General features: G+C 39.0%; 2 protein-coding genes across 3 annotated transcripts; both read left to right on the forward strand.

Annotated features, from left to right (window-relative positions):
* Positions 1–514: 514 nt before the first annotated feature.
* Positions 515–2,463, forward strand: srxn1 (sulfiredoxin 1 homolog (S. cerevisiae)). 2 transcript variants are annotated; one of them, XM_084918220.1, is made up of 2 exons: positions 515–808; positions 1,563–2,463. In XM_084918220.1, exons 1-2 carry the CDS (start codon positions 569–571, stop codon positions 1,770–1,772), a joined length of 450 nt encoding a protein of 149 aa, XP_084774346.1. In that variant the 5' UTR covers positions 515–568; the 3' UTR covers positions 1,773–2,463. The 2 variants fall into 2 exon arrangements, with proteins under 2 accessions (XP_084774346.1, XP_084774348.1); XM_084918222.1 differs by having other exon boundaries at positions 515–739.
* Positions 2,464–11,174: 8,711 nt separating this feature from the next.
* tcf15 (transcription factor 15) lies at positions 11,175–12,682 on the forward strand. The gene is made up of 2 exons (XM_084917551.1): positions 11,175–11,953; positions 12,361–12,682. The coding sequence occupies exons 1-2, from the start codon at positions 11,474–11,476 to the stop codon at positions 12,421–12,423; spliced, it is 543 nt and encodes a 180-aa protein (XP_084773677.1). The 5' UTR covers positions 11,175–11,473; the 3' UTR covers positions 12,424–12,682.
* The last annotated feature ends 420 nt before the right edge of the window (positions 12,683–13,102 follow it).

Below are 13,102 nucleotides of genomic sequence, written 5' to 3' on the forward strand. Positions count from 1 at the left end.
CTCATTAGAAGATGATGCTGTAGCTTGCTGTAGCTGTGGCTTGGAGAAAACAATAGTTGTTTCCGCTCCACCGCCGCAGATCTTTTGAAGCTTACTTACCTGTGTCAGCCCAGACATCCTTTTTTTCCATGTAGCCACAGCAACCTGGCTGGTTCTTTGAAATCCCTGCAAAAATAGAATATGAACAAGTAAGGAGGAGGAGGAGGAGGAGGTAGAGGCCCATATCGTGCAACAGTCCACAAAACAAACAATGACCTCATTAATAGAAACCACTGCCACCGAAGGGCTCTGGGGTTGTTGCAGCTCTACATAACTGCACGATTAATTTCTGGAGTGAATTTTAATGGGACACAGCAGTTTTGCAGGCATGCGTTATATCTACACGTCTTTAAACGCTACCAAACGCACACCTAAAGTTTCGACTTTGGTTGAAACCCTGTGACCGCTGCCCTCGAGAGGGCATGGCAATTGTGTGATTGACAGAGAGAATAACCAATCAAAACCTTTCATTTTTAACAACAGGAAGTAAAGAAACAGTCGAGCGTACTGTAGTCGGTGGGTATGCTAAATGTTTCGGCTGTACTGTGGTGCAAAATCTCCGCTGAAGCTGGTGTTTTTAACCGGCAGAAATATGTCGATAGCGCCCACTGACCGTGGACCGGCGGGCGGTGACCAAAGCACCGACAACAGGTCGATTCACTCGGACACCGTGGAGGAGGTCCATAACATCCCGATGCAGGTCATCATCAGACCATTTCCTCTAGTGCTGGACGAGCAGAAAGTCCAGAGCCTGATGGACACAATAAGGGTGACACGGTTGTTTTATGCTATCATTTGTTTGTGGATGATGAAGTTTCAGGGTAAATATTGGCCTCAGTTTAGCTACACACCTCTGTAGTGACAGGTTTTACTATAACAGTGCCAAATACTCTAAACCAGGCACTGTTGCGTTACAAGAAAAAAAAACCCCAAACATCTGCAAACACTGGAAAACATCTTTGTTTTCCAAGTGCCTTTTTAACTTCCCAAACACTGCCCCAACTCCTCCCAATAAATGACGTACTTGTGATGAAGACCGTTGGCGCCCCCGGTCCAGCTGAAGACATGGCAGGTATTTTTCCTGCATTAACCTGCATGGCTTCTCTGCTTTCTCCACTTTCACTGTATGCAAAACAACTACAGAAAAGTGGCTGTCACCTCATTAAAAAGAAAATCAAAAGAAGCTGGTATTTTATCAAGTGTTGACTTTTGTATTTCTGAGCCAATCACAATATAGGACATTGTTTCAGTATGATAGATAGATAGATAGAGATTACACAGGATTGGTGTTAAAGGGTGGGATTTTCTTCAAAAATCAATATATATTTAGTTAGAAATAGTTCCTTCCTCACTTTATTGGGAAGATTTTAGAATTATTATAGCCCTTTGGTTTATCAGAAGAGGCAATAAATAGAATATATGTATGACACTTTTTACTTTAAGACATTTTCTTGTCGTACTTGCTTAAATTTCACTCCACACCTTGTTGTAGGCTTTAACTGACACTTTATCTTTCCTTCCAGGAGACGGCAGACATCAGCGTTGTTCCTCCTATTGATGTGCTCTGGATCAAAGGCAGCGAGGGAGGAAATTACTACTACTCCTTTGGAGGCTGTCACAGGTTTGCTGCCTATCAGAGGTTGAACATGCAGACCATTCCAGCAAAGATCATCAAATCTAACATCACAGACCTAAGCACTTACTTGGGGGCTTCAACGCCTGATCTGCGGTGATGCTGGAGCAGCTTGGAGCTTTCCACCCCACTCCACCCCCCGCTTCAAATGTACTTGCCTCAGGTGGATCATACATAATATGGCTGTAACTCTCCTGTTGGTGACTGCGGAGCAAAGGCTTTGCCAGCAGGGGGAAATGTAGCTCTTTAGTTAAATATGTTACATTTTGTGATTTGAAACAGCTTAAATGTATGCATGTTAATCATGTGATAGCTTTAATGTTGCCATATACCATCTGCACATACAAATGTAACAGTTTTCTTAAAGTTCTTTATTTAAAAAATATGACGGCTGAGATTGGGCTAAGATAAGTTGGGGTTTTTTTGTTTTGTTTTTTTAACTTAAATCGACTTATAGTGTGAAAGTATGAAAGAGAAAATGAATTTAGCACATCTTCATCTTGGCTATAAAATGAAACCTTAGCATCGAGCCCAATAACAATAGACAAAAGTGAGAGTGTCGATCATCTTACTTCATGTAAGGAGAAAGGCGAGAGGAGTCAGAGAAAACGAGGCACCAACTATTCCATAAACCCAATTTTAAAAGTATAACCCTATATAAAATAATTTACTACAAGCTCTCAATTTTGCTGGTTTTATTGGTGATCATGGAATAAATATTACAACTAATTTACCTACATTTATTAATGATTCATTTTTTAAAAAGAAATAAACACCAGTCTTAAATTAAATGAACCTTTTATCCATTTGCTTTTTTCCAGTCTGCATTCTCAGCTGTTTGCTAATATCATAAAGATGATGTGAAGAAGACTGTTATAATATCAAACTTCTTAAAAAGTGACATAAACAAAGACTTGCTACATATGTATACGATTCAACGCTTCAAAAAATTGTAAAGAGAATACGACTTGCATCAATTTTTTTTTAAAAGCATGTAGAGCCTCTATTTTCTCTTTTCCATCATCCTCTATGGTGTCACAGCTCTGCTTCATCTAAATCTTTGCATATATAATGCCAGTTACTCATTATTTTGATGCTAAATGTAGCGCCTAATAGCAAAAGTTATTGGCTGCTCAAATGCAAGTAGTGGATCAGCTCAACCCCGTCAGCCTTTTAAATGATGAAGCAGTTAGTTGTTTTAGCAGTGTGTTTATTCTGTAAACATAATCGAGTAACCCCCCCCCCCCAGTGGAAGATGGTTGGAGATGATCAGGTGTTTTCACAGCAGACGTTTTTACTTGTCAAAGTTGGAAAAAGCACAGCTGTTGCTGATAAAATGAACAACTTCTCATTTCTGTCGAAGCTCTCCTGTGACAGCGAGCCAGCCTGCACAGCGCGGCAGCAGAAAGGGAAGCAGTGAAACTGAATTCAGCTATCATTAATTTTACTGTTGTGACACTTGCTTACAAAAAAAAGCCTGTTGTATCCACCAGTGGCTTTTCTTCAAATTCACCTCTTGAGGTGCTTCTGAGTACTGAGGAAGATTTAAATACACCTTCCCTGTCGCTGGTTGAAGTTATTTTTGTCTGAATTGTATTAGAAGGTCCCCGTGGATCTAGTTATAATTTTAGAATCAAATGGACGACTTTATGTTGCAACTGCATATTTTCTTTTCAATAACTAAGAGACAATTACTGCAAACTGCTTTTTTCCCGTTTTTTATAAATCCCTGTAGCTCTGGTGTCACACAACCCTGCAGTTTTTCAGTCATATTCACCCACGTTGTTCATGCACAGTCAACTTTGATTTTGATGTTCCAGACAGCATAAGACAACGAGTTAATAGAAAGGAGCCTATAGACCAGATGGCTTGCCGAAGGAGTGAGGTGTTATGAGAACATCAAGCTGACAAAATGCAAGATGTTAAGTCTTGCTGAATCTGCTCATTGTGCTTGCCGTCAGTCTGTCTCTTTCTGTTGTTTCAAAGTGATCCCCAGTGTAACTGTCCAGATTGTGTTTTGACAAAGAAAGCGGAGGATCCTTCATCGTACTGGTCAGCTCGTATCAAATACTTTAACCAAGGCGATCTCAGATGCATACAAAAAATACCCTGATTAGTTACTCGCTCTTCAGGCTATGGTTCAGACTACAAATGTTTCTGTCTTGCCCTACCTCACATAAATAAATGCACACCTCTTTTATGTAGCACCTTGTTTATTGTTGTCGTTGACCTTGAGGCAGGCCTTGCTTACTAAATCAAGCCAGACAGCAGTTCCTTTGCCTCAGTCTTAGAGGAAGGAACTGTCGTCTTACAGAATAATATAAGTACGCTATACATTGAGTCGTGGCCTTTCCAACATCAGCTGAGAGCAACCTGCTGATCTCCCTTTGTGGCCATCAAGGAAGTGAAGGGAGACCCGGGGCAGCTTTTACCGAGCGGCCCCTAAAGGACTCTAAATTTCACCTTTGAATCGTCGCGTGTGAGAAGATTTCCTGTGGCTCCCTCACTGTCTGGAAGTAACCGTATCCTCAAAGGGGTTTTGACACGCAATACTGGTATGAAAAAATACATTGCACCTGTTGCTTCAGGGGAGCGGTTTCCATGGGTGGTTCTGCACACTTTATCTTTGAGGATTTAAACAGATCAAGGGGATTTGAGGGTTAAGAAGAGGAACTGTTTGAGGCAAATGGATGGATTCTCACACACACACACACACACACACACACACACACACACACACACACACACACACACACACACACACACAACTCACAAATGAATTTTGTTTTTGGGAGAGGTGGTTGGTGACATTCTTGCCAATTGTTTGCCCGACTTGTGTTTCAGCCAATTTCCTGTTTCCGGCCTTAATCACATGTTGAAGGCTGTCATTATTCAGAAAGAGAGAGAAACGCCTACAGTTTATGATTATTTAAAGAGCCTGCTCCTGTACCTGAGGAAATTATTTTATTGATTAAAACAGTGCAACACATTGATCAATAAAACATTATGTGACCACAGCAGTGTGACGAGGCACCAGGATAGCACACGGATAAATTGAGGCCACGCCACTTCCATAGACTGGATTTCCATTTCTCATTTACTTTTTGGCTGTTTGCTGTTATATTGCTTTTACTGGTATTTACTTCATGTTTACAAGCCTTTTATTTGGTGATGCTTTTTTGCACTGAACAGGGTTTGATGTAGTTACAAATATTTAAAAAAAAGAAACACTGAAACAAATACACAGAAGTGGACAAATGAAACAAAAACTGGCTATTTTTGTATCAAACATCAGCATGAATAATAATGGAAGACTATAAAACAAATTGACTGATATTAAAATTTATGTTTTTGATGTGCACACTTATAAAATAGTTCTGACAGTAGCTTAACTGTCTTTCCTTTTTTGTGCTATTTTGAGGGAACCCATGCAGATTGTGGGGCTCTAAGCAATAACTTTTATAATGAGGAGGTTAATAAACATGTTGGACTTTAAAAGCTCTATTCACATTAAAAGCACTAATTAAGGAAAAGGTCATTAGATGAGTATCTTGTTTATGTAGCTGTTAGAGTGGCTTCTGATTAAAAAAAAATTAAAAACGTTAGACTTCAGTAATGAATGGCTTTTGAATCTTTTCTGATTACAGCAGGCTTTGTGTCTGCAACACATAGACATCAAATATCTTGGATTCAGTAAAAAAAAACAACCAAAAAACACACACTAAAAATCAGAACATGTCTTTCATCTTCACTTTGTTTTCGTCATATCTGCTGGAAAAGAACTGGAGTATCATCTTCACTTCAGCATCCAAATCCTATTGAAAAACGTTTTTATCATTGTTGAAATTATATGCCTGTAATGGTATAGAACTGTATGAATTAAAATTATGCAATTTTCTACAATACTAACCAGCTTATTGTTGTGTCAGATATTCCAGTAAAAATCTGTGTAGAAATCAATTTTTCTCCATGTTTGTGGATTTCATTTTTGTGGCAGATTCATCTTGAAATGCATTATAAAGTCATCAGTCTTTATCTAGAAAGTGACTCAGTGGTGCAGTCAAACTGCTTACATACTATTAAGTTGATTCTGGCTTCCTTGTTTAGTTTGTCTACATTTTAAAATGAAGCTGAAAAATGATCTCTGGTTAGCCAGCTCACCCATTTGTTCCACTTGGGGAGGCATTACAGCCAAACCCTCTTGAAAGAGTTTAGGTTTAACTCCGTTTAAGTCGATGAGGACTTCTCACAGCTTCCTATCCGGAATTCCCTCAGACTGCTGGTGGCTGCAGGCGTGTAATTTGTGCCAGATTTGCAACGCCGTATCCACCCTCTGACCTCAAAACAGAGACACATTGTGCACAAACTTTCTACTCTATGTAGCTTTGTGAAAGTGTTCATGTGGCTTAATGACAATAGGCTGTATTTCACTCAGCCTGCAGAACTGCGATGTGGCTCTTTTGGAGAGTTTCCACTATAAATGATGATCAAAGTAATTGGAAAGCATTGTCAGTGATCAATTATCGGGTATTTAACATCTGCTTACTTCTCTAGAATTGCTCTGTAGACTTTAGTTGGAGGTGTAGGAAAAAGCCCAAGACGCCTGTTGTGGCATCGGCTAAATATGATAGGGGACAAACAAAAACTCTATACAACATTTTTGCTCAGCTTGCATGTAATAACTTTAATGCAAAACAGAATTATTGTTAAAGGGAACAGATTCTTTTCATTTTCAAAACCATATTTGCATTATTGGACTTCCTTAGAAAAGCTATGCTTTGGTACAGCCCCTCCATTCATTCACTTATGGCAACTTACTTTTGATTGGCTGCCCCTCATAAACTGAAGATTGTGAAAAGGAAAGTGTGCGTTAATGAAAGTATGAATAGCAAGACTCATCTTCTCAAAACTTATTCATAAACCTAAAATCTGTAACAATTTTATTTATATAGCGCCAAATAACAGCAACAGTTGCCTCAAGGCACCTTATATTGAAAGGTAAAGACCCTACAGTAATATATACAAAACAGGGAAACCCCTAACAATTAGATGAGACCCTATAAACAAGCACTTTGGTGACAGCAGGAAGGAAAATTCCCTTGGAAGAAATCTCCGGCAGAACCAGGTTGAGTAAGTCCCTTCTGAGGTTAGGGGAGGAAAACAGGACAAAGACACACAAAACTCAACGCATCATGGGAAGCTGCTGGCAGCCTCGGGGTATTACAGTATAACGAAGGGAGGATTCAGGGTCACCTGATCCAGCTCTAACTATATGCTTTAGGAAAGGAAGCTTTAAGCCTAACCATAAAAATTAGAGATGGTGTCTGTCTCTCAAATCTGAGAGTTGGTTCCAAACAAGAGAGGTCTGAAAACTGAAGGCTCTGCATCCCATTGTGCTTTTATACCCTAAGAACCAGCAGTCTGAGAGCAAAGTGCTCTATTGGGGTAATACAGTACTATGAGCTCTTATGTGTGAACTACAATTTCAAAAGATCTTTGAATGGGAGGAAGAAACACGATGGTAAGTGACACAGGAGAAACGAAACAGACATTTAGAAACCTCTTGAGGTGGGTGATGCACCCAAAATCTAAGGTCAAATGACCGTAAGCATCTTATTCCAATGAATCTTTACCTAGCCTTAGTGCTGCTGAAAAAAAAAGCCCCCAAATCCTAAAAGACCCACAATAAATAAGTCCCTTCTACTGATACTTTAATTTTTTCCAGCCTGTCTGTTGCTGCAAGCCTTGAGCTACTGATGATGTAATTTGATCACAAATGCAATACATCATCTGTAAAATGGCTAGTTTCTTTCAGTGTACCCAACATCACTAAACCGGACAAAATACTGCATTTACTGGAATCTCTTTGAGCTCCAGATTTAGTGTTAAAATGTGTATTTAGCACAGCAGGAAAGTGTGTCTGAGGTCAGCTCAAAATAAACTTCAGAGCCCATGCTCATTGTAAAAAAAGAAACGTGTCACATTGTGCAATAGTGTTGAGCCCACTGATGTCTTTTTAATAGCTTTTGAATAACAATGGAGCTTGATGTCACAGAGGAATAAACTATAATTGCTAATACACATGCAACACTGGTTAGTAGGAACTATCCATTGTTGATTTTCTAGCATATGAGTGGATTTCTTGACAGCAGAACAAACACAGTATCACCAGACATGCCCTTTGAAGGGATGTATTCATTAAAAAGGGCATTAATCATCTGTTTTGTGTCAGCAGCACAGGACATCAAAGGAATGGGGCAGAGCACCAAAGTGGTGTTGTCATGCTCTGCACAGCAGTCAGTGACATAAATCAGAATTTAAAGATAGAAGACTGGACAATACTGTGCCTTTGCCACCTCAGAAAGAAATAGAGTGAATTTCTTTCAACTTTTTTTATCCGCTCTAATTGTGGAGTTAATTAGACACTAGCTCTTTGAAGTTGCACTTGAGCAAATATCTCTTTTGATCTAAATGTTCATGTCAGCGTATTCAAATACTCAGAAATGTCCATTTTTGATGTACAGTGCTTAACAAATTTATTAGACCACCACCCAATGTAAGGTCTATGCCACAGCCGCCCTACAGTTACAGTACTGATAATTAACCAATTCATTTTTCATGGTTCTGTAATGGTTAACTCACCAGTAGGCACACCTACCTAAAACATTTTTTTAAATGCTGAAATGTAATTATTGTAATTATTGATTAATTTTCAAATATATTGTTTTACAAGAAGCAGAACAAGATCATAAAGTACTTCATTATCATTATTATTATTAGTATTATTAACCTCCTAGGACCTGGCGTCCACATATGTGGACATCACATTTTTGGTTATTTAGACCAAAATACTCAATTTTGCTCTACAAGGGCCTGATATCCACTTACGAGGACATTATACTGCTACTGTTCTATCAAAATTTTAAACGAATATCCTCATATGTGGCTCTCATTTTTCTTAAAAACAAAAATAAGGTAAAAAAAAATCTGGTAATTCTTTGTTTTTACATTCATCGGGCCCCAATTAGCCAAAATATCAAAGAGAAATTAAAAATGCATGCCGTGGAAGAGTTCGGGTCTTAGGAGGTTAAAGCCACTTTTAAATGACTAACCATTTTATGCTTTAGTAAATTTACATCTATTTAACAAAGTATATTTTCTAAGTTTGTTGCAGTAGTAGTGTTTTTGTACAGGAAAAAAAATGCATGGTGTGACTGTAAGTAGCAGTTCCTGCACTAAATGTGCCATACTCTGCAACCTTCTTAAAATGTCGGTGTGTGGCATTAATAACAGATGCAGCCTGGTCCTTGGTAAAGGAAAATCAAGGGTTTATTTCTGTTTATCCCAAGGGTGTGTACTAAATGTCATGAAAGTCCAATCAGAAGCTGTTTTACCTTAGCACCAGACTCATTAGACTAGATACCTCATAGAAAAAGAGAACCTGAATGCAGGACACCAGCAAAAGAAAAAAAAGTTCAAATAATTTTAATTCAAGATTAGAATCATACAGGAAAGCACAAGTCATTAGGATAAAAAAATGGAACTGGCAAGAGGAAGACATGAGAAATACCTGGAAGGACTAGAAAGCTACGCTACAGGAAACAACAATCTGGCCTAAAACAAAGGCGTTGGTTACCTGGCATATCAGTTGTACCTAAAGCCAGAAATGTCAGCCTCACCAGACAAAAATCACAGGATCTTAGTCCCGATTCTCGTCCTCTTTAAAGACCACAAACTTATATACAGAATTCTGCACCCCCATCAACAGAACAGCAAAATGTGCAACAGCTCACACAGAAAATCTTCATCTGCGTGATCTGCTGTTCTCAGAGATATCTAAAGCGCAATGATACAGACCTCAGTGGGTGGCAAACACAACATGCTTTTACTTCATCACTCTAGATAATTTGAGCTTCTCCTTTTTGCAAAGGCACAAAAGTCTATCACAGTTCCATGAAATGCGAGAGTTGTTCTCAGAAAGCTTAATCTTGGTGCCAAGTCAGAATTCTCACAAACTACTGTAGGGCACGCGAACCGGAGCAGCTGCAAATTCACATACTGCACAAAGATAATAATAAATTCCCGGCAAGACTTCCTGATAGATGTAATTAACTGTACAGCAATCTAATTTGTTGGTTAATAGTTGAGCGGCTTCGTTGACCTTTAATGTGTTATTACTGGATCATCAGATTTCAAAACAAATTAAAATCGTTTGGCGTATCTTCTTCTAGCTCATAATATTTTTAATTAATTCAGATGAAGTTGAATCTCTGGAGAGAGTATCTTAATTCTGAAGCTGAACATTCACACAGCCTCTAGCTCTGCGGGGTCCTGTGTTTGATTCATTTTGTTTTGTAAGCCCTCCCTCAGCAGACAGTTTGACTGTTGATGCAGCTGAGACACACTGAAGTGGCTGAACGTGCTGCCGACTTGCCTCTGCTCATGTGGCTTCAGAGACACTGAATCATCCGTTTTGCACCACTTTGTTTTTTTAAACTATGGGCAGCAACTGAGTAAATTCTTGTGATTCCAGGATCATCTGTTCATTGTTTGTTTACTCTTACTTAACTTTCTCCCACTGTGACCTGTGATCCTCAGTAAGAGCTAAAAACAGCTTTCAATATGGGGACACAACAGTAGTATTATTTACTCAAGCTAGTCTAAGTCTGTTTGTTGCTGTGCAGTAGATATAGTTAATGTATTCTCCCAAAGAAGAAATAAAAATAAAAAGACTTTATTCTTGTTATCATTGTTACTACTAGTACTACTACTACCAAATAAGACAGTGGAGAAATCACTTTATAAACTGCATGTGTATGCTTTAAGTTAATTTAGTTTTTGTGTTTACCGATGTGCTTCACCAGCACACAGAAACAGACCTTGGTGGGCGGCAGAAACAAATTTACTGTAAAATAACTAGAGAGCAAACTTCAGTACCTAAATGCCTTTAAAGCTTTACACATTGATCAGTGCTTTGAATTTTGAACATTTCTAATCATGCAACTTCTAATGAAGCATTTATTATATATTAATTAAGAATGGTTGCGTCTCATGCACTGGAATGTAGTAGATTTAGTTCAGTACAACACTTTGTACTTTGAATGCTTCTGTGTGATGCTACTTTACAGTTAAAATAAGTACAAATAAAATAAAACAAAAATAAATAGAGTAAAAGAAGTAAAGTGTTTTTTTTTACCCCACTTCCCCTTTACTAACAGTTATTAGTTTGGTTTTACATACAAGGCAAATCAGGATATTAAAAACTTTAATATTTTTAGACTTAATGAATAATTTAAAGTGGTTTAAAGTAAATAAATACAACATTGCCATGCCACTTAATAAATTATATTATTCCTACTAGCTACTACTGCTATTACATTAGATGTCATATTCCCATATGCTCCACCTTTTTGGTGACCACACTGTGTTTGTGAGTCTCCAGAGATCCCTTTTCTTCTAACAACTCTCTCTTGAGTCTCTCCTAACGTTTCCCCTTTAAGTGGAAATGACCGCAGTTTATTGAGTCCGTTTCACCGGAGAGGCTAGTGTAACTGTAAATGTTGCTGTCAGCTCCTCCCATCCAGCTATAAGAGCCCAGCTGACCAGGTAGTCTGTGTCCATCCCTGAATAGGCCCTGCAAAACGGACTTATGAGAAATTGGTGATCTTTATTAGAGAAGTACGTTTTTGGTTGTACGTAGCAGGCTTTGTGCCGTATTGAGATGTAGGTAGGGACGGTCCCTGAGGTTGTTTTCCGACTGGTTGCACAGCGGATCGGGAGTAAGGACTGGTAACTTTTTCAATGATGACTTTTGCCATGCTGCGGCCTGTGGCGACGCACATGATCTACTCGGACTTCACTGTCACCTCCGAGGACGATGAGAACCGCAGCGAGAGCGATGGCAGTTCGGAGCAAAGTTACTGTAGCTCCACCGACAAACGAAGACGGATTTCCAGCAAACTGGAAGGAGACTCCGCGGTGGTCGTGAAACAGAGGAGCGCGGCTAACGCCAGGGAGAGAGGCAGGACGCAGAGTGTCAACACCGCTTTCACGGCTCTCCGGACTCTCATACCCACAGAGCCCGTGGACAGAAAGCTCTCCAAGATTGAAACTCTTCGACTGGCATCCAGCTACATTTCTCATCTGGCCAACGTGCTTCTGATTGGAGACGGTGGCGCAGATGGGCAGCCGTGCCTCGGCGGGGTCCATGCGCAAGGAGAGTTTGGGGAGAAGCAGCCGCGGACCATCTGCACCTTCTGTTTGAGCAACCAGAGAAAAGGGGTAAATGTTTTATATGTCAGAGCTCGATTTAAAAGGCTTAGATTTAACTGCTGGGTTAAAAATGCCAACAATTTTATCTCAATAATCGTGCGCAATGAAATGCACCGTGCCTATTACTTAGCAGTGCAGCTCATTTTTTAACCTGTGTATTTTTTATGCTGTTGTTTGTTCGCACTATAACACAGTGCATTTCTTAACCATCACTTTAAATTCCTCACACATAGTGTCTTTTTAATTCTGCAAGAAAACCAGAGCCACGCAAAACACTTAGTTGTTGATTTGTAGGAACTACATTTATTCACGTGACATCGCTTTTGTAAGCCTTTATGGCGCAGATTTTTTTGTTTTTGTTTTTGTTTTGTTTTTTGGAGTGCTTATATATGACCCAAGAATGTCTTTCTTTCCAGATCAAAGATGGAAAAGATTGTTTGAAAATGCGAGGGCTGGGTCCGCTGCGAATGACGCGCTGACTGAAGACCAGTGAATGACTGACTGCCTGAAAACCCTCAAAGACTTTCTCAGGGAAGAGTCGAAGCTGGTTTTGGAGAGCGTGCTCATCTACATGTACACATGCTGGATCAAATAATGGAACCAAAGAAAGGAATATTTATACTTGACTGGAAATTTACGCATAAGCCTTTCAAAGATGCAGTGCATTTTTTTTAAGTTGTGGATTATTTTTTGTTTGGTGTCTTTTTTGTTGGCAACATTTTAAATAAAATATATTTTATAAAACAAAAACAATTCCCGTCTTTAAAAGAAAAAACAACAACAACACATTTGACACAAACAAAATGATTTGAATCATATCATAATGTAGTTCAGATTTCCTGCACTAAAGAGGAGATTAATGGAGTGTATATATCTGAGACCAACAATCTGTTGAGGTCTTCTATTTCACCACCCACTTTAAAAAAAAAAAGAGTACTTCCAATATACAATAAGCAGCTGCAGTTTGCAAAATTGCTGCTCTTTTCTAATAAACATTTGAAAACATTGACTCTAATAGCAAATTTGGAGGTATAAATGTTTTTTTATGTCTTTGCTGAAAGATGTCAGACATACAAACATTTCCACTGTTTACAGTGATGGTGCCAGTGTGTTGTATATGAAGCCTTGCAGACCCACGGCAAAAGGTTCGGGGTTTCC

This window comes from Perissodus microlepis, chromosome 20 (genome assembly GCF_051167445.1).
Source record: "Perissodus microlepis isolate ML-2025 ecotype Zambia chromosome 20, ASM5116744v1, whole genome shotgun sequence".
Classification (NCBI taxonomy): Eukaryota; Metazoa; Chordata; class Actinopteri; order Cichliformes; family Cichlidae; genus Perissodus; species Perissodus microlepis.

Bases quoted from the DNA above. Each gene is read 5' to 3' on its own strand.
- tcf15 (XM_084917551.1), top strand. From the start codon at position 11,474: ATGATGACTTTTGCCATGCTGCGGCCTGTGGCGACGCACATGATCTAC. The intron at 11,954-12,360 runs GTAAATGTTTTA...CTTTCTTTCCAG, and splicing joins TGAGCAACCAGAGAAAAGGG to ATCAAAGATGGAAAAGATTG.
- srxn1 (XM_084918220.1), top strand. From the start codon at position 569: ATGTTTCGGCTGTACTGTGGTGCAAAATCTCCGCTGAAGCTGGTGTTT. The intron at 809-1,562 runs GTGACACGGTTG...CTTTCCTTCCAG, and splicing joins GCCTGATGGACACAATAAGG to GAGACGGCAGACATCAGCGT.